The 21287-nt window shown below is 46.7% G+C and overlaps 1 protein-coding gene across 1 annotated transcript in view; it reads left to right on the top strand.

Annotated features, from left to right (window-relative positions):
* The window catches only part of abcg2a (ATP-binding cassette, sub-family G (WHITE), member 2a), a 116073-nt gene that overhangs the window by 33797 nt on the left and 60989 nt on the right, over positions 1-21287 (top strand). Inside the window, exons 6-8 of the mRNA XM_070872997.1 lie at positions 639-791; positions 4825-4982; positions 16613-16764. Of these exons, the coding sequence (XP_070729098.1) occupies positions 639-791; positions 4825-4982; positions 16613-16764 (463 nt within the window). The remainder of the gene's footprint in view (positions 1-638; positions 792-4824; positions 4983-16612; positions 16765-21287) is intronic.

Genomic DNA, 21287 nt, shown 5'->3' with positions numbered 1-21287 from the left:
TTGTGGGTTCAAGTCCCATTCCAGAGACATGAGCACAAAATTTAGGCTTATACTCCCAGTGCAGTCCTGAGGGTGTGCAGCACTGTCGGAGGTGCCATCATTCGGATGAGATGTTAAACCGACGGTCCGTCTGCCCTCGGACAAATGTAAAAGGTTCCATGGCACTATTGGAAGATGTGCATGGGAGTTCTCCCCGGTGTCCTGACCAATATTTATCGCTCAACCAACATCACTAAAAACAGATTATCTGCTCATTATCACATTGCTTTTTGTGGGAGCCTACTGTGTGCAAATTGGCTGCCGTGTTTCCTACGTTACAGTAGTGACTACATTTCAAAAGTACCTCATTGGCTGTAAAGCGCTTTGGGACATCCTGAGGTTGTGAAAGGCGTTAAATAAATGCCGATCTTTTTTCTTTGGTTCTTCTTTCTAGGACCATAGGAACAGGAGGAGGCCATTTAATTCCTCGAGCTTGTTCCACCATTCAATAAGATTATGGCTGACCTGATGTCTAATTGAATTGTCAGCTTCCCATATGTTTCTGGACCATTTGGCTCAATCTAATAATGATTTTTTGGCTCTGGTTGATCAATGCATTGGCTGTTTTCTTAATGTTATCAAACCTTTTTGTTTTCCAGGACGACGTGGTAATGGGCACGCTGACAGTGAGAGAGAATTTCCAGTTTTCTGCTGCACTGCGTTTACCGAGGAGTATCTGCATCAGGGAAAAGAACGAAAGGATAAACAAGGTCATCAAAGAGCTCGGATTGACCAAGGTAGCGGACTCCAAGGTACAAGAGCATTCTTATCCTCTTCTCTGATGAAAGCTGAAACGTTTTTTTTAACCCCTTGCAAGAATTTATGGGCCAGCAATCGCTGGAAAAATAGCGGCGGGTTTAATGGCACTCACCATTATTGGTGCGTAAAACACCCCCTCCACCCGCCCCCCCCACCCCCAGAAATTTATGACAAGGAAGAGCCGTGAGTTGCAATTTGTCGCAAATCGCTGGACGATTTGCGCCATTAGCCTCTCGGAAAAACAAAATAAAATTAGCATCTGGCCGTGAGCCTCCCAATTAATTGTGTGCCGTGAAATTGCCGGATTTGCACTGTAAATGAATGAATTTTGCGAGAACAAAAGAACTTAAAACATAAGAAATTGGAGCAGGAGTAGGCCATTCGGCCCCTTGAGCCTGCTCTGCCGTTCAATAAGATCATGGCTGCTCTTCAACTTCAACTCCACCTTCCTGCACTATCCCCATATCCCTTTATTTCCCTAGAGTCCAAAAATGTATAGATCTCAGTCTTAAATATACTCAGCGACTGAGCATCCACAACTCTCTGGGGTAGAGAATTCCAAAGTTTCACAAACCCTCTGAGTGAAGAAATTCCACCTCATCTCTGTCCTAAATGGCCAACCCCCTTATTCTGAGACTGTGACCCCTGGTTCTAGACTCCCCAGCCTGGGGAAATATTCTCCCTGCAGCTACCCTGTCGAGCCCTGTAAGAATTTTCTATGTTTCAATGAGATCACCTCTCATTCTTCTAAACTCTAGAAAATATAGGCCTAGTCTGCTCAATCTCTCCTCATAGGACAATCCCCCCCATCTCAGGAATCAGTCTGGTGAACTTTCATTGCACGTGGCAAGTATATCCTTCCTTATGTAAGGAAACTAGTTCTGGTATTTCATGTCACAAGGACCCTGTTAATGACGTGATTTATGGTTCTGACATGAAACACTTCAGCCCAGAAAGAGAACAATTGAAATTGTGGAGTCTCACTCCTACAGATAGTAAATTATCCCGATGTTTTTTAAATTCATTTTTTTTCTTTTTGTCTCTTAATCCAATCTTTTTCTTTCCCTCTCTTTATTCCTCTTTCTGTACTTGATTTGACTCTAATTCACCCTATTTCCTTCTCCGTCATTCCTCTGTTTATTTCTCTATCCTTAAATCTCATTGGTTAAGGAGGCACACTGTTGCACCTGATGTTCGGGAGATCCCAGATGCTCCGTTGCCTTCTCCCCTCACTGTTATCCGCTTGCACTTCCAGAAATGTGTGGTGCAAAAGTAATGCGACAGAGTAGACAGAGAGAAAGTGTTCATAGGTGGAAAGGTCAAGAACCAGAAGACACAGATTTAAGGCGATTGGCAGAAGAACCAAAGGCGATATAAGAAAAAACTTTACACCACAAGTGGTTAGGATCTGGATGGAACTGCCTGAAAGGGTGGTGGAGGCAGACCCAGTCATGGCTTTCAAAAGGAAATTGGATAAGTACCTGAAGGAAAAAGATTTGCAGGGCTACAGGGATAGGGCGTGGGAGACGGACTAGCTGAAGTGCTCTTGCAGAGAATCGGCACGGGCTCGACGGGTCGAATGGCCTCCTACTGTGTTGTAACCGTTCTATGATTCTATGAAAAAATAATACAATCTAAAGGATGAGGTAAGAAATGCAATTCACAGCGCTCACCGCGAGATGGAACTCTTGGGCCAATCTATGGCCTTCAGTGAAATGCATTGATAATTATTACAGATGTGCCTTATTAATGGGCAGTTTTGGACAGTAGAATAACTTTCATTTCAATCCTGCGATTGCTCAGTGCTAGCTTCCACAGTTACGTTTAATATCTGACTCTGTAGTTCTACAAAAGCAAAATATTGTGGATGCTGGCAATGTAAAATAAAAACAGAATATGTTGGAAATGCTCAGCAGGTCAGGCAGCATCTATGGAGAGAGAAACAGTTAACGTTTCAGGTCGGTGGCCTTTCGTCAGAAGATGTGGCTGGTTTTAAGGAAGTGCAGAGGCAGGGAAAGAGGGGAGGGAAGAACAAAAGGAATGGTCTGTGATAGAGTGGGAGGCAGGAGAGATTGAATAACAAAAGGGATGATGATGCAAGGTAAAAGCGGATGGTAATGGGACAAGAGGAGGTGTAAATGGGAATGTCAGAATTGTCAACAACAGCTGCCACCTGAAAAACTGGGGGCAGAGGTTCTGATCTGTAGTTTTACACCTTGAGTCGTCATCATCATTATCATCATAGGCAGTCTCTCAGAATCGAGGAAGACTTGCTTCCATTTTTAACATGAGTTCTTAGGTGGCTGAACAGTCCAATACGAAAACTACAGACTCTGTTACAGGTGGGACAGACAGTGGTTGAAGGAAAGGGTGGGTGGGGAGTCTGGTTTCCCGCACGCTCCTTCCGCTGCCTGCGCTTGATTTCTGCATGCTCTCGGTGACGAGACTCGAGGTGCTCAGCGCCCTCCCGGATGCACTTTCTTCACTTAGGGTGGTCTTTGGCCAGGGACTCCCAGGTGTCAGTGGGGATGCATTAGTGGATGCAACACTGGGTGTGCCCCCACCCTGCCTGATTTTCCTGTAGTCACTGTGCCCTAGTGATTGGTCCGCCCAGGTGCAGCACCAGTAACATCAATCCACTCCCGCCCCCCACCGCCCTGCCCCCGGGTCCAACTCTGCTACCCCATCATGTCGTTCATCCCATATCATGAATTAGTAGGTGAGCTGAACCCATAATACTCCTGTCTCCACGGTAACCAGGATCGTTCTAATGTTTCTTTCTTTTCCCCACTACCTCTTCAGTTCAGCTTCTTGGGCGTTGGTTAGCTCTTGCTGCCAAACAAATGGGCTCTACAAATCTATGATGGTGGGACATGATGTTGTAGCCGTGATGGAAATGTGGCTTCAACCGGGCGAGTCTGGGAACCAAACATTCCTGGCTATATATAGAATGTTTAGGAGAAAAGAGAATCTTTGCTGTATCCTTGCTCTCTCATCACTAATAGGATATACGGTTTCTTGGGCAAATCTCTGGGTTTGCAGATGATGGCAAAATAGATGGCAGATCAGATAATGAGAAACAGTGCAATCGGATTGAGAATGATGAGAGTTTAGGGTAACAACTTGGCTCTCTTCTCTTCAAAGACAATAAATGAAACTAATTGGAAGTCTCGTTCCTAAACTTTTTCCAGCCTGAAATATTTTTGTTTAAGGTCTCCCTCTGGACCCTGTTTTAAGCTAATTAACCAGTGCCCTAATTGCCCACCCCTTAAATTAGTCAATCACTAGTGCTTGTCAGATTTTCAGACAATCAAAGTATAATCTGCATTGCCTTCCCGCCAGTACTGTTTCCAGCAAGCTGCAGCCACACAGACTGCTCATTAACAAGTTCTGTTTCTCCATGTATTTGTTCACTTGATCTCTCAAAATTATTTCAAAGACTTTCCCTACAACTGTTGTTAAACGTCCTGGTCTGTAGTTTCCAGCTATGTTTATTGATCCTATTAAGAAGCATTGCCCGGTGCCTGAAATTGTCTCCCTTCCTTCCTTCCTGTGTATCCAACAGTCCCATTCATTGCACCCGTAGGAACAGGGGGAGGCCATTCAGCCCCTCGAGCACTATTACAAAAAGGAGCAGGGGAGTTCTCCCCGGTGTCCTGGAACAATATTTATCCCCCAACACCACTATAAAATCGATTAACTGGTCATTATCACATTGCTGTTTGTGGGAGCTTGCTGTGCGCAAATTGACTGCCGCGTTTCCGACATCACAACAGTGACTACACTTCAAAAGTACTTCATTGTCTGTAAAGCACTTTGGGACATCCTGAGATCGTGAAAAGCGCTATATAAATGCAAGTCTTTATTTTGTTCACACTGTCCCATGGCCTCCTTGAGTTGAGATTTCCAATTAGTGCCAAATGTTTCTTTTTAAATTAGTATTGTATTACATGGATGCACTCATTGTGGGAGGGAGAAAGGGAGAGAACACTCCCTGTAATTGTTCCTTTTTGATGTTTAAAACAGGTTGGGACTCCATTTATTCGGGGAGTGTCTGGTGGAGAAAGAAAGAGGACCAATATTGGAATGGAGCTGATCATCGACCCACCTGTCCTGTTCTTGGATGAACCTACCACGGGCTTGGATGCTAGCACAGCCCTTGCTGTCCTGATGCTGCTACAAAGGTGTCTTCATATAACTAACTGGGGAAATTTTAACTGAAGCAAAAATACTGCAGATTCTGGAGATCAGAAAAGTGCTTGGATTACTCTCAGCAGGTTGGGCAGCATTTGTGGAAAGGGACGGAGTGTCGACTTGTACTGTCCTTTTTTTGCACCTGCGACCTCTTGACTCCGCTCTCGATGCCTCCCACCTGAAACCGGAACTGGAAATGGGGTCCCACAATGGACAGACCACATTGTTCCTCCAGAGGCTGCGGGCGGCGGTGGGGAGGGAAGGGGAGAGTGTGCAGGCGGGAGGGAAGGGGAGAGTGTAGAAAGCGGGGGTAAGGAAGGGGAGAGAGATGGGGGGGCGGAGGGAAGGGGAGGGAGTGCAGGCGGGAGATAAGGGGAGAGAGAGAGAGCGGGGGGAGGGAAGGGGAGAGAGAGAGAGAGAGGGTAGGCGGATTGAGGGGGGGGGAGAGGGGGGGAGGGAAGGAGAGAGAGGGGGGGAGGGAAACATAGAAACATAGAAAATAGGTGCAGGAGTAGGCCATTTGGCCCTTCGAGCCTACACTGCCATTCAATGAGTTCATGGCTGAACATGCAACTTCAGTACCCCATTCCTGCTTTCTTGCCATACTCCTTGATCCCCCCAGTAGTAAGGACTACATCTAACTCCTTTTTGAATATGTTTAGTGAATTGGCCTCAACAACTTTCTGTGGTAGAGATTTCCACAGGTTCACCACTCTCTGGGTGAAGAAGTTTCTCCTCATCTCGGTCCTAAATGGCTTACCCCTTATCCTTAGACTGTGACCCCTGGTTCTGGACTTCCCCAACATTGGGAACATTCTTCCTGCATCTAATCTGTCTAAACCCATCAGAATTTTAAACGTTTCTATGAGATCCCCTCTCATTCTTCTGACCTCCAGTGAATACAAGCCCAGTTGATCCAGTCTTTCTTGATATGTCAGTCCCGCCATCCCGGGAATCAGTCTGGTGAACCTTTGCTGCACCCCCTCAATAGCAAGAATATCCTTCCTCAAGTTAGGAGACCAAAACTGTACACAATACTCCAGGTGTGGCCTCACCAAGTTCCTGTACAACTGTAACAACACCTCCCTGCCCCTGTACTCAAATCCCCTCGCTATGAAGGACAACATGCCATTTGCTTTCTTCACTGCCTGCATGCCAACCTTCAATGACTGATGTACCATGACACCCAGGTCTCGTTGCACCTCCCCTTTTCCTAATCTGTCACCATTCAGATAATAGTCTGTCTCTCTGTTTTTACCACCAAAGTGGATAACCTCACATTTATCCACATTATACTTCATCTGCCATGCATTTGCCCACTCACCTAACCTATCCAAGTCACTCTGCAGCCTCATAGCATCCTCCTCGCAGCTCACACTGCCACCCAACTTAGTGTCATCCGCAAATTTGGAGATACTACATTTAATTCCTCGTCTAAATCATTAATGTACAATGTAAACAGCTGGGGCCCCAGCACAGAACCTTGCAGTACCCCACTAGTCACTGCCTGCCATTCTGAAAAGTACCCATTTACTCCTACTCTTTGCTTCCTGTCTGCCAACCAGTTCTCAATCCATGTCAGCACACTACCCCCAATCCCATGTGCTTTAACTTTGCACATTAATCTCTTGTGTGGGACCTTGTCGAAAGCCTTCTGAAAGTTCAAATACAGCACATCAACTGGTTCTCCCTTGGAAGGAGAGAGAGGGGAGGGGGAGGGAAGGAGAGAGAGGGGAGGGGGAGGGAAGGGAAGGAGAGAGGGAGGGAGGGGGGAGGGAAGGAAGGAGAGAGAGGGGGGGGGTGGAGGGAATGAGAGAGAGAGAGGGGGGAAGGGAAGGAGAGAGGGGTGGAGGGAAGGAGAGAGAGGGGGGTGAAGGGAAGGAGAGAGAGAGAGAGAGAGGGGGGTGGAGCGAAGGAGAGAGAGAGAGAGAGAGGTGGGGGAGGGAAGGAGAGAGAGAGAGAGAGAGGGGGGAGGGAAGGAGGGAGGAGGGGGCAGGGAAGGGAGGAGGAGGGGGCAGGGAAGGGAGGAGGAGGGGGCAGAGAGGGAGGAGGAGAGAGAGAGAGAGGGGGGGAAGTAGGAGGGGAGCACCTCGAGTCTCATCGCCAAGAGCATGTAGAAATCAAGCGCAGGCAGCGGAAAAAGCATGGGCAAACCAGTCCCACCCACCTCTTCCCTCAGCGACTATCTGCCCCACCTGTGACGGAGTCTGTGGCTCTCGTATTCGACTGTTCAGCCACCTAAGAACTCATTTTAAGAGTGGAAGCAAGTCCTCCTTGATTCTGAGGGACTGCCTCATGATGATGAGATGGGGAGAGAGGGAACTCAGGAAAGATGGGTCACGTTCTTCCAATCCCCTTTACACCCACACCCAATTCCACACCCAATTTCTCGGAAAGCTCGGTGCGTGTGTTACAAGGGACATCATTGGAGTGGATGAAATCTAGAAGTCACGACACTGTCACTATTCACTTCATACCCAATAAACATGTTAACAATCCGTGACCCCCACACAATGTCCCATCTATGGCAGGTGGGGTGGAAAGGTCATGTACTTGCGCTGGGGTAAGGGACTTCAGCTGGCGGAAAGATGCACTTGCACTGGGGTAAGGGACTTTGGCTGGAACTTGGTGGCTTTTGCGGAGATATATCCTCTGTGGCTTCTGAAGTTAAATGGATCGAATTACAATTTGCAAAGTCAGTCAGAACTTGGGCTAGGCGGTTCCAGTTACACATTCCAAAGAATCTTCAGGGTGTGGCTTATCCTCCAAGGGGACCAATCAGCAATCGATCATGTGATAACAGAGAGCCAATCGGAGACAAGGCGGCCATTTTGGCAGTACAAATGAGCGCATCCGGAAAGGGGGCGAAACAGAGTTAACATTTCAGGTCGATGACCTTTTGCCAGAACTGGAAGAAGTTGGAGATGTAAAGGGGGGGAGGCAGTGGGGGGGAGGAAAGAACAAGAGGGAAGATATATGATTGAGTGGAAGGCAGGAGTGATCAAAATTACAAAAGAGATGGTGGTGCAAGGCAAAAGGGGATGGTAATGGGACAAGAAACCAGAACCTGGTCCAGAGGAGGTGTAAATAGCAACATCAAATGTGTTGCCTGCTGTCTGGAAAAAATGGGAGCGGTAACTATGATCTGAAATCAATGTTGAGTCCAGAAGGTTGTAAAGTATGATAACTTTATAACTAGGTAACTTTTAACATCTTTAGAACTCAATTGTTTCCTTTATTGCAAGGGGGATGAAGTATAAAAGAAGGAAAGTCTTGCTACAACTGTACAAGGCTTTGGTGAGACCACACCTGGAGTACTGCGTACAGTTTTGGTCTCCCTTATTTAAGGAAGGATATAGTGGCATTGGAGGCAGTTCAGAGAAGGTTCACTAGGTTGATTCTGGAGATGAGGGGGTTGACTTATGAAGAAAGGTTGGGCATGTACTCAATGGAGTTTAGAAGAATGAGAGGTGATCTTACTGAAACATATAAGATTCTGAGGGGGCCTGACAGGGTAGATGCAGGGAGGAATCTAGAACTAGGGGGCATAGTTTCAGAATAAGGGGTCGCCCATTTAAAACGGAAATGAGGAGGAATTTCCTCTGAGGTTCGCGAATCTTTGGAATTCTCTGCCCCAGAGAGCTGTGGAGGCTGGTCATTGAATATATTTAAGGTGGAGATAGACAGATTTTGGAAAGATAGGGGAGTCATGGGTTATGGGGAGCAGGCATGAAAATGGAGTTGAGGCCAAGACCAGATCAGCCATGACCTTAATGAATGGCGGAGCAGGCTAGAGGGGCCGAATGGCCTACTCCTGCTCCTATTATGTTTCCCTAATTTGGGGAGGTGAAGGGGAAGCTTTGTAGGATTTTTGGGGAGCTTTACGTTCTGTGGGGAATCTCACTTGAGATGCATTGTAGGTTCAGTTTGGCAGTTTTGTAAGGACTATTGAGTGTATAGGATCTCTGGTTAGAGAGTTAGCATGATAGGAATAGGAGGAGGCCATTCAGCCTCTTGAGCCTGTTCCATCATTCAATTAGATTGTGGCTGATCTGTACCTCAACTCCATTTACCTGCCTTTTGATCCTTATCCCATGATGCCCCTTACCTACTGTACATTCTTTAAATGGGGAGTTTTATAACCTTTTTATCAGTAACATTATGTGGGATCTATGTGAATGGCTTTATACAGGCTACAAGCTGAGGTTATTTTAGAGGGTGCGCTTCATACTCTACTCTTAATAGGGGTCTGATGAGGTGGTGGCCTGTTTTATGGCATCCCCTGAACCCTGTTTCAGTACCAGGTTTGAGTAGGATGCTGGGCACAAATGAGTAAAGCAATCTTCTCCTGATGATTATCATCCCTATTATTAATTCACTCCATGGGAGAAATTTTCCAAGGCCTTGCCAGACGATTCATCAACAACAACTTGCATTTATATAGTGCGCTTAACATAGTAACACGTCCCAAGGCGATTCACAGGAGCGATTATCACGCAAAATTTGACACCGAGCAACATAAGGAGATATATGGGGAGATGACCAAAAGCTTGGCGAAAGAGAGAGGTTTTAAGGAGTGTCTTAAAGGAGGAGAGAGAAGCAGAGAGGTTTAGGGAGGAAATTCCAGAGCTTGAGTCCGAGAAAGCTGAAGGCAGGAGGCTAATGATGGGACGAAGGGAATCGGAGATGCACAAGAGGCCAGAGTTGGAGCAGCACAAAGTTCTCAGATGGTTGTAGTGCTGGGGGAGGTTACAGAGATAGGATGGAGTGAGGCCATGGAAGGTTTTGAACACCAGGGTAAGGAGTTTAAATTTGAGGCGTTGCTGGACTGGGAGCTGTAGGTTAGTGATTGCAGGGGGAATGGGAGAATGGAACTTGAATCTCCGTTGACCAGTCCATTCTTGCAACACGAGCCTCCTCCCACCCTATGTCTTGCCCTATCAACATAACCACCTATTCCTTTCTCCCTTATATGTTCATCTAGCTTGCCGGCCTCAACATTTAGGTTAAGGATGCCCATCTTCAGTGTTTATATTACTTGGGCACAAATCTTTTGAATGTAGAGGTTAAATAAATGAAGAATGTTAATTATTCACAGAAGATATGGCTTTTCTCAAATTTTGAACATAGTCCAACTTCCACAGACACAGTTCGCACGCAGCCTTTGTGCCTCTTGCTTCTCTTGCCTGCTGCAACTTACACATTACATAGAATTACTAAGTTTCCTACATTACAACAGTGACTACACTTCAAAAGTACTTCATTGGCTGTAAAGTGCTTTTGGAAGTCCTGAGGTCGTGAAAATTGCTATAGAAATGCAAGTCTTTTTTTCTTTTTAGAATTTACAGCAAACAAACGGGCCACTCAGTTCCATTGGTCCATTCTCGTGTTTATGCTCCACACAAGCCTTATCCCACCCTTCCTCATCTAACCCTATCAGCATAACACTCTATTCCCTTCTCCCTCATGTATTTATCTAGCTTCCCCTTAAATGCTTGTATGGTATAAGAAATAGGAGCAAGAGAATGCCATGTGGACTCTCAAGCCTGCTCCACCATTCAGTAAGATCATGGCTGATCTACTACCTCAACTCCACTCTCCCCATATCCCTCGATTCCCTTAATATCCAAAAATCTATTGATTTCTGCCTTGAATATAATCAACGACTGAGCCTCCACAGCCCTCTGGGGTGGAGAATTCCAAAGATTCACCACCCCCTGAATGAATTTCATCACAGTCCTAAATGGCCGATCCCTTAATCTAAGACTGTGACTCCCTGCCCTATAATTGCAGGAAGGCGTCTTTACAATTATACACAAATCCTCTTGTAATAAAGGCCAACATACTATTTGCTTTCTTAATTGCTTGCTATACCTGTATGTTAACTTTCAGTGATTGGTGTACAAGGACACCCAGGTCCCTCTGAACACCAACATTTCCCAACTCTCACCATTTAAAAAAATACTCTGCATTTCTATTTGTCCTACCAAAGTGGATAACTTCATAACATTATATTCCATTTGCCATGTTCTTGCCCACTCACTTAGCCTGTCTTTATCCCCTTGAAGCCTCTTTGCATCCTCCTCACAACTTACATTCCCACGTAGCTTTGTATCATCAGCAAACTTGGATATATTACATTTGGTCCCCTCATCCAAATCATTGATATAGATTGTGAATAGCTGAGACCCAATCACCGATCCTTGTGGTACCCCACTAGTTACAGCCTGCCAACCCGAAAATGACCTGTTTATTCCTACTCTCTGTTTTCTGTCCGTTAACCAATCCTCAATCCGTGCTACTATATTACTCCCAATCCCATATGCCATAATTTTGTTCAATAAACTCTTGTGTGGCACTTTATCAAGTGTCTTCTGAAAATCCAAATACACTATATTCACTGGTTCCCCCTTATCTATTCTGCCAGTTACAACCTCAAAAAACTCCAACAGATTTGTCAAACATGAATTCCCTTTCATAAATCTGTGTTGACTCTGCCCAATCCTATTATTATTTTCCAAGTGCCTGTTCATCATCATAGGCGGGGTTTCAAATGAGGATGACTTGCTTTCATACCAAAAGTTTGCAGATGTTTGAATGAAGGACCTGATATTCCAGTCCTGAACTCCAGGGGTAGAAGATGCTTGTGCGTAGATTTTTTTTTAACGTGTGGTGACCGTTGCACATCATCCACCACTAGTGCTTGACGGAGCTTAGGCTTTTATCCAGTGAGGAGGGTAAACCAGGACGACTGGAGACCTGCTCTGCTGCACAGACCTAGTGCGCGCACACATCGCAGTGTGCGCTGGGCCCGTGCTGCCCCTGGGCCCTCGGCTCTTCTGGGCCCCGTACCCCCATTTACCGCTCCTCCACTACGATCTCTCGCTGCTCCACTGCCACAAAACATTCGCCGCACTTCTGCCACGATCGCTCGCCGACTCTGAGCCACGATCCCTCACCACTCCTCCGTTCCAATTATCCACCGGCTTTCTGCCTCGATCTCTCGCCGCTCATCCGCCCCGATCTTCCTGCTCCTCTGCTGCCCATGCTCCAAACGGCAACCTGGGATTTGATGACGTCACCCAGTCGTGCACCTCGAAGCCGTCGCACACTTGGGGTGGCTCGCACTGGAAGTTATTGTGGCATGCTTCAGTTCTTATACTCCTGACCTCCAGTCGTGTCCTCTTGCAGTTCGGGGTGCCCTGTTACCACATTAGCTTGCATGAGGTGGAATCGGTATGGGTGGAGCTACGGAATACCAAAAGGCAGAAAACGCTAGTGGGAGTTGTGTACAGGCTACCAAATAGTAGTAGTGAGGTTGGGGATAGCATCAAACAAGAAATAAGGGAGGTGTGCAATAAAGGTACAGCAGTAATCATGGGCGACTTTAATCTACATATTGATTGGGCTAACCAAACTGGTAGCAATGCGGTGGAGGAGGATTTCCTGGAGTGTATTAGGGATGGTTTTCTAGACCAATATGTCGAGGAACCAACCAGAGAGCTGGCCATCCTAGACTGGGTGATGTGTAATGAGAAGGGACTAATTAGCAATCTTGTTTTGCGAGGCCCCTTCGGGAAGAGTGACCATAATATGGTAGAATTCTTTATTAAGATGGAGAGTGACAAAGTTAATTCGGAAACTAGGGTCCTGAACTTAAGGAAAGGTAACTTCAATGGTTTGAGGCGTGAATTGGATAGAATAGACTGGCAAAGGATACTTAAACGGTTGACGGTGGATAAGCAATGGCAAACATTTAAAGATCACATGGAAGAACTTCAGCAATTGTACATCCCTGTCTGGAGTTAAAATAAAACGGGGAAGGTGGCTCAACCATGGCTAACAAGGGAAATTAAGGATAGTGTTAAAGCCAAGGAAGAGGCATATTAAATTGACTTAAAAAAGCAACAAATCTGAGGACTGGGAGAAATTTAGAATTCAACAGAGGAGGACTAAAGGTTTAATTAAGAGGGGGAAAATAGAGTACGAGAGGAAGTTAGCAGGGAACATGAAAACTGACTGCAAAAGCTTCTATAAATATGCGAAGAGAAAAAGATTAGTGAAGAAAATGTGGGTCCCTTGCTGTCGGATTGAGGTGAATTTATAATGGGGAACAAAGAAATGGCAGACCAATTGAACCAATACTTCGGTTCTGTCTGCATGAAGGAATACACAAATAACCTTCCGAATGTACTAGAGGACAGTGGGTCTAGTGAGAAGGAGGAACTGAAGGATATCCTTATTAGGCGGGAAATTGTGTTGGGGAAATTGATGGAATTGAAGGCCGATAAATCCCCGGGGCCTGATAGTCTGCATCCCAGAGTACTTAAGGAAGTGGCCCTAGAAATAGTAGATGTATTGGTGATTATTTTCCAACAGTCTATCGACTCTGGATCAGTTCCTATGGACTGGAGGGTAGCTAATGTAACACCACTTTTTTTTTTAAAAAAAGGAGGGAGAGAGAAAACAGGGAATTATAGATCGGTTAGCCTGACATCAGTAGTGGGGAAAATGTTGGAATCAATTATTAAGGATGAAATAGCAACGCATTTGGAAAGCAGTGACAAGATCGGACCAAGTCTGCATGGATTTATGAAAGGGAAATCATGGTTGACAAATCTTCTGGAATTTTTTGAGGATGTAACTAGTAGAGTGGACAAGGGAGAACCAGTGGATGTGGCGTATTTGGACTTTTAAAAGGCTTTTGACAAGGTCCCGCACAGGAGATTGGTGCAAAATCAAAGCGCATGGTTGGGGGTAATGTACTGACATGGATAGAGAACTGGTTGGCAGACAGGAAGCAGAGAGTCGGGATAAACGGGTCCTTTTCAGAATGGCGGGCAGTGACTAGTGGAGTGCCGCAGGGCTCAGTGCTGGGACCCCAGCTCTTTACAATATACATTAACGATTTGGATGAAGGAATTGAGTGTAATATCTCCAAGTTTGCGGATGACACTAAACTGGATGACGGTGTGAGCTGCAAGGAGGATGCCAAGAGGCTGCAGGGTGACTTGGATAGGTTAGGTGAGTGGGCAAGTGCATGGCAGATGCAGTATAATGTGGATAAATGTGAGGTTATCCATTTTGGGGGCAAAAACACAAAGGCAGAATATTATCTGAATGGCGGCAGATTCGGAAAAGGGGAAGTGCAACGAGACCTGGGTGTCATGGTTCATCAGTCACAAAGTGGGCATGCAGGTACAGCAGGTGGTAAAGAAGGCAAATGGTATGTTGGCCTTCATAGCTAGGGGATATGAGTATAGGAGCAGGGAGGTCTTACTGCAGTTATACAGGGCCTTGGTGAGGCCTCACCTGGAATATTGTGTTCAGTTTTGGTCTCCTAATCTGAGGAAGGATGTTCTTGCTATTGAGGGAGTGCAGTGAATGTTCACCAGACTGATTTCAGGAATGGCTGGACTGTCCTATGAGGAGAAACTGGATCAACTGGGCCTTTATTCATTGGAATTTAGAAGGATGAGAGGGGATCTCATAGACACGTATAAGATTCTGACGGGACTGGACAGGTTAGATGCGGGAAGAATGTTCCTGATGTTGGGAAAGTCCAGAACCAGGGGACATAGCCTTAGGATAAGGGGTAGGCCATTTAGGACTGAGATGAGGAGAAACTTTTTCACTCAGAGTTGTTAACCTGTGGAATTCCCGACCACAGAGAGTTGTTGATGCCAGTTCATTGGATATATTTAAGAGGGAGTTAGATATGGCTCTTACGGCTAAGGGGATCAAGGGGTATGGAGAAAAAGCAGGAAAGGGGTACTGAGGGACTGATCAGCCATGATCTTATTGAATGGTGCTGCAGGCTCGAATGGCCTACTCCTGCACCTATTTTCTATGTTTCGATAGGACCACTCGGCTCCAGACTTCATTACAGCCTTGGTCCAAACATGGACAAGAGCTGAATTCCAGAGGTCAGGTGAGAGTGACTACCATTGACATCAAGATAGCATTTGACCAAGTATGGCATCAAGGAGCCCTCGTAAAACTGAAGTCAGTGGGAATCAGGGGGAATACTTGCCACTGGCTGAAGTCATATATAGCACAAAGGAAAATTGTTGTGGTTGTTGGAGGTCAATCATCCAGCGTATTGCTGCAGGAGTTCCTCGGCAATGTCCTAGGCCCAACCATCTTCAGCTGCTTCCTCAATGACCTTTCCTCCATCATAAGGTCAGAATTGGGGAAGTTCGCTGATGATTGTACAGTGTTCAGTACTATTTGCAACTCCTCAGATAATGAAGCAGTCTATGCCTGCATGCAGAAAAACCTGGACAACATTCAGGATTCGGCTGAGAAGTGGCAAGTAACATTCGCGACACACAAGTGCCAGGCAATGATCATCTCCAACAAGAGAGTCTAACCACCACCCCTTGACATTAAACAGCATTACCATCAGCGAATCCCCCACCATCAACATCGTGGGGTCACCATTAACCAGAAACGTAACTGGACCAGCCACATAAATACTGTAGCTACAAGAGCAGGAAAGAGGCTGGGTATTCTGTGGTGAGCATCTTATCTCCTGATAGGACTGAGATGAGGAGAAACTTTTTCACCCAGAGAGTTGTGAACCTGTGGAATTCTCTGCCACAGAAAGTTGTTGAGTCCAGTTTGTTGGACATATTCAAAAGGGAGTTAGATGTGGCCCTTACGGCTAAAGGGATCAGGGAGTATGGAGAGAAGGCTGAGGTGGGGTACTGAGGTTGAATGATCAGCCATGATCATAATGAATGGCGGTGCAGGCTAAAATGGCCTGCTCCTGCACCTATTTTCTATGTTTCTAAGTTTTTATCCTTAATAATAGATTCTAGCATTTTCCCTATGACTATTTCTCTCCAGTACTCCATGTGGTAGCGAGTTCCACTTTCTTACCATTCTCTGTGTAAAAGAAGTTTCTCCTGAATTCCCTATTGGCATTTGTGTGTTTAAATATCTCTAATTTCTCCTGCAAAGAACCAGGGTGAATCCACACAAGGGCCTCGTACACAAGGGAGGCAGAGAATAGGAAGGAGTAGATGATCAGAATGCCTCCAGCATGTCACTAAACTCTTAAAGGGACAGTGTTGTGTGTTACCCGACCCAGTTGGGCCATAAAGTATTTAATTGTACATGGATGAACAATCTAATACCTCGCCCATTCCTATCTCTCTAAACTCCTCCAGCCATACAATACTCAGAGATCTCGGCACTCCTCCTCTTGAGCATCCCCGTTTTTCGTCGTGCCTTCAGCTGCCTGCGGCCTAATCTTTGGAATTCCTTCCCTAAACCTCTCCACCTCTCTCTCCTGCTTTAAGACACTCCTTAAAACATATCTCTTTGACCAAGCTTTGTGTCACCTGTCCTAATATCTCCTTGTGCAGCTCAGTGTCAAATGTAGGTTGATAATGCAACCTGTCGAGCTCCTTGGGATGTTTTACTACACTAGAGGCGCTATATAAATGCAAGTTGTTGTGAACTTACAAGTCAATACCTGGGATAGCTGCTTTAACATTAAACCACCCTCAATTAGTGTAGCATTTCCCATGTAGCAAATATTGCCCGATAACTTAAGACTTTTATTTTGTAGAATGAAAATTTGTTATTTTACTTTTGATATTTTTTCCCACAGGATGTCAAGAAAGGGTAAAACAATTATCTTCTCAATCCACCAGCCCAGGTATTCTATCTTTAAACTGTTTGACAGCTTGACACTTCTGGCCGGCGGCAGACTGGTTTTCCATGGTCCAGCCATGGAGGCACTGGATTATTTCGCGGCAATCGGTGAGTGTTTATAAACAAAGCCAATGGCTTTATTGCTGAGATTCTAGTTTGCAAGGGCAGAAGTGCTTGGTGTAGTAAAGTACTTGGAAGATCTGTTTGCCAAAGTTACAACATCTCACTCCAGTTCAGTCTTGTTCTAAAGTTCAGCTGTATTCTACCAGTTTATTGATTGTACAAATGTAACGGCTCAGAATTTGCTGGGAAAACAATGGGGTGGTGGGGAATTTAATTCTCACCTCCTTATTAGCATCGAAATAACCCACCTGATAAGTCCTTACTATACAGTATAAATGCACACGAGGCCCATACTTGAGAGAAGGTCACTCTGTGACCAGTTACCTTTATTACCAAGACCTCAAGTGATGAAGGTAGGTGGAGCTTCCCCTTTTATACCTGAAAGTCTAAATTAGGAGTGTCTCCCACAAGTTCACCCCCCTGTGGTCAATGTTCTCAAGGTGTACAACTTAGGTCAGCTTATACATGGGTTACAATGATAGTTGAATACATGACATCACCACCTCTCCCCCCCCCCCCCCCCCCACAAAGTCTTATTGGGATCACAGGTTAAGTCTCTCTGGTGGTTTACGCTCCCTTGTAGAGCGCCTGAGTTGGGGCTCCGGTTGTTGGGCGCTGGCCTGAGTGTCTGCTGTTTACGGTGCCTCAGGCCTGTCCGGACTGTCCACAGTGTCTGGGCTCTCCTCCACTTGGTTCTGGTGTTCGGTCACCTGTGGTGGAGTAAACTCAACATCGTGTTCTTCCTCTGCTTCTTCTATGGGGTTGCTGAACCTCCTTTTAGTTTGATCCACGTGTTTGCAGCAGATTTGTCCATTGGTAAGTTTAACTACCAAAACCCTATTCCCCTCTTTGGCAATCACAGTGCCTGCAAACCATTTGGGCCCTGCAGCATAATTAAGGACAAAGACCGGGTCATTGATATCAATACATCGCACCCTCGCATCCCTGTCATGGTAGTCACATTGTGACTGACGCCTGCTTTCAACAATTTCTTTCATAGTAGGGTGTATAAGGGATAACCTGGTTTTGAGGGTCCTTTTCATTAGGAGCTCTGCGGGTGGAACCCCTGTGAGCGAGTGTGGTCGGGATCTATTGGCCAACAGGAGGCGTTATAAGCGGCTTTGTAGGGAACTCCCTTGGATTCTGAGCATCCCCTGTTTGATTATCTGCACTGCTCGCTCCGCCTGGCCGTTTGAGGCCGGCTTGAACGGTGCCGTTCTGACATGGTTGATTCCATTGCCTGCCATGAAGTTCTGGAATTCAGTGTTTGTGAAGCACGGGCCACTGTCGCTGACCAAGACATCCGGTAGACCATGGGTGGCGAACATTGCCCGTAGACTTTCTACCATGGCAGAGGATGTGCTTGAATTTAAAATGGCACACTCAATCCATTTGGAGTAGGCGTCGACTACAACAAAAAACATTTTTCCCATGAAAGGACCTGCGTCGTCCACATGGATGCGTGACCATGGCTTGGCGGGCCAGGACCGGGGGCTAAGGGGGGGCTTCCCTGGACGCGTTGCCCAGCTGAGCACACGTGTTGCACCTGCGAACACAAAGTTCCAGGTCTGCATCTATCCCTGGCCACCAAACGTGTGATCTGGCAATTGCCTTCATCATGACAATGCCTGGATGCTCATTGTGAAGTTCTCTGATAAATACCTCTCTGCCCCTCTGGGGCATGACTACTCGGTTTCCCCACAGTAGGCAATCGGCCTGAATCGAGAGTTCATCCTTGCGCCTATGAAACGGTTTAAATTCCTCCGGGCATGTCCTGTACATGGCTGCCCAGTCCCCATTCAGGATACATTTCTTAACTAAAGACAGTAGCGGGTCTTTATTTGTCCAGACTTTAATCTGACGGGTTGTCACAGGTGAGCCTTCACTTTCGAAAGCTTCAACATCAATGACCATCTCAGCATCATGCTCCTTTGCCCCCTCAGTGGTGGCTAGTGGGAGCCTGCTGAGTGCATCAGCGCAGTTTTCAGTGCCCGGTCTGTGTTGAATTGTGTAGTCCTAGGCGACTAACTTGAGTGCCTACCTCTGTATACGGGCCGATGCATTCGCATTTATGGCCTTGTTGGTCAAAAGGGACGTTAGGGGTTTGTGATCTGTGTCCAGCTCAAATTTCCTGCCAAACAGGTACTGGTGCATTTTTTTTACTGCATATACACATGCTAGCGCTTCCTTTTCTACCATCCTGTAGCCCCTTTCTGCCCGGGACAGACTTCTGGAGGCATAAGCTACTGGCTGTAACTGACAATTGGCATTCACATGCTGCAACACACACCCGACCCCATAGGACGACGCATCGCATGTTAAAACAAGTTTCTTACACGGGTAATATAACGTTAACAATGTGTTGGAGCATAACAAATTGCGTGCTCTATCAAAAGCCTTTTCCTGGCTGTCCCCCCCCAGACCCAATCGCAACCTTTGCGCAGGAGCAGGTGTAGCGGCTCTAACACCGTGCTCAATTTGGGAAGAAAGTTACCAAAATAGTTCAGGAGCCTCAGGAACGAACGCAGCTCCGTCGTGTTACGGGGTCTGGGTGCTCTCTGGATCGCTTCAGCTTTGGACGCAGTAGGTCTGATCCCATCTGCTGCTACCCTCCTCCCCAGGAATTCTACCTCTGGAGCTAAGAAGACGCACTTCGCCTTTTTCAGTCGTAGCCCTACCCGGTCCAGTCTGCGTAGCACCTCCTCCAGGTTGTGGAGGTGTTCTTCAGTATCGCGACTCGTGATGAGGATGTCATCTTGAAAAACCACCGTCCTTGGAATCGACTTGAGGAGGCTTTCCATATTTCGCTGAAAGATCACGGCGGCCGAACGAATCCCGAACGGACATCTGTTATACTCAAACAACCCCTTGTGTGTTGTGATGGTGGTCAGCTTCTTCGACTCACTCGCCAGCTCCTGGGTCATGTAAGCTGAGGTCAGGCCCAATTTTGAATAAAGTTTGCCACCGGATAGCGTCGCAAAGAGGTCCTCCGCTCTCGGTCGCGGGTACTGGTCTTGGAGTGACACCCGATTGATGGTGGCCTTGTAATCGCCACATATCCTGACTGACCCATCAGCCTTGAGCACCGGCACAATCGGGCTCGCCCAGTCACTGAATTCGACTGGCGAGATGATGCCTTCCCTCAGCAGGCGGTCCAATTCACATTCTATCTTTTCTCACATCATGTACGACACCGCTCTGGCCTTGTGGTGTACTGGTCTGGCGTCCGGGTTTATGTGAATCACTACCTTGGCCCCCATGAAAGTGCAGATGCCGGGTTGAAATAATGAGTCAAATTTGTCCAGGACCTGTGAGCCTGATGCTCGCTCCACAGAAGAAATTGCATTGACATCGCCCCATTTCCAGTTCATGACAGCAAGCCAACTCCTCTCCAGCAGTGCATGACCGTCCCCTGGGACAATCCAGAGTGGCAACCTGTTCTCCGAATCTTTGTGGGTCACAACTACCGTGGCGCTGCCTAGCACCGGAATGACCTCCTTTCTAAATGGACGTAGCTGTGCGTCAATCGGCAATAATTTTGGCCTCCTGGTCTTGGACACCCACAACCTTTCGAACTGTTTGATACTCATCAGGGACTGGCTGGCCCCCGTGTCTAGCCCCATTAATACTGGAATGCTATTGAGGAGCACTTTCATCATTATCGGTGGCGTCCTGGTATATGAACTGTATATGTGCTCCACATGAACTCACTGAACTTCAGCTTCCAGTGATTTCCCCCAGTATTAATTTGGCCTCATAGGGCTTACATCGGGCCCGTCCTCCTCGTACATCAATCTGGCTGCAGGCTTCCTGCACATACAATCCAAGTGACCGCTGACATTGCAGTTTCTGCAGGTATATTGCTGATACCTGCAAGCTCTGGCTGGGTGTTTGCCTCCACACCTCCAGCATGAGCTGGAGGTTCCGTTGTTGGAAACAAAAGGTTCATTACCAGTCGATCGTCTCTGACTGTCTCTGTAACTGTCCTTAAGCGCACCATTAACCGGTGTTGATGCCCCATTACTGGCCGCATTGTCCATTGCGATGGCATAAATCACCCTTCAGCTAGCCATTGTCTCTGTTGAATTCCCCCTTTGGGTTCGACTACATGCTGGGGCATGTCTGATTGCCCTTGCCTGCCTAGAGAACTGTGTGCCCCGTTAACAATGTTGACTCCCTGATCGTTTGCCGCATTTGAGCCAAGATTTTTGTCATACATCATTCTGGTCTCTTCCTCCCCTGAGATAAATGTTTGGGCTATCAGAGCCACCATTTCCAAGGTCAATTCTTTGGTCTCAATTAGTTTCCTGAAAACCCTAGTGTGCCCGATGCCCTCAATAAAAAAAAGTCTTGCAGCATCTGGGAACTTACATCGGCTCGCCAGTTGCCGGAGATCTGCCACGAAGTCTGGAACGCTTTGCCCTTCTTGCCGCCGGTGCGTATAAAACCGGTGTCTTGCCATGTACATGCTGCTTGCCGGTTTCAGGTGTTCACCGATCAACTTACTG

Source organism: Pristiophorus japonicus, chromosome 2 (assembly GCF_044704955.1).
Source record: "Pristiophorus japonicus isolate sPriJap1 chromosome 2, sPriJap1.hap1, whole genome shotgun sequence".
Taxonomy (NCBI): Eukaryota; Metazoa; Chordata; class Chondrichthyes; family Pristiophoridae; genus Pristiophorus; species Pristiophorus japonicus.
This window is presented reverse-complemented; position numbering and strand designations above follow the sequence as displayed.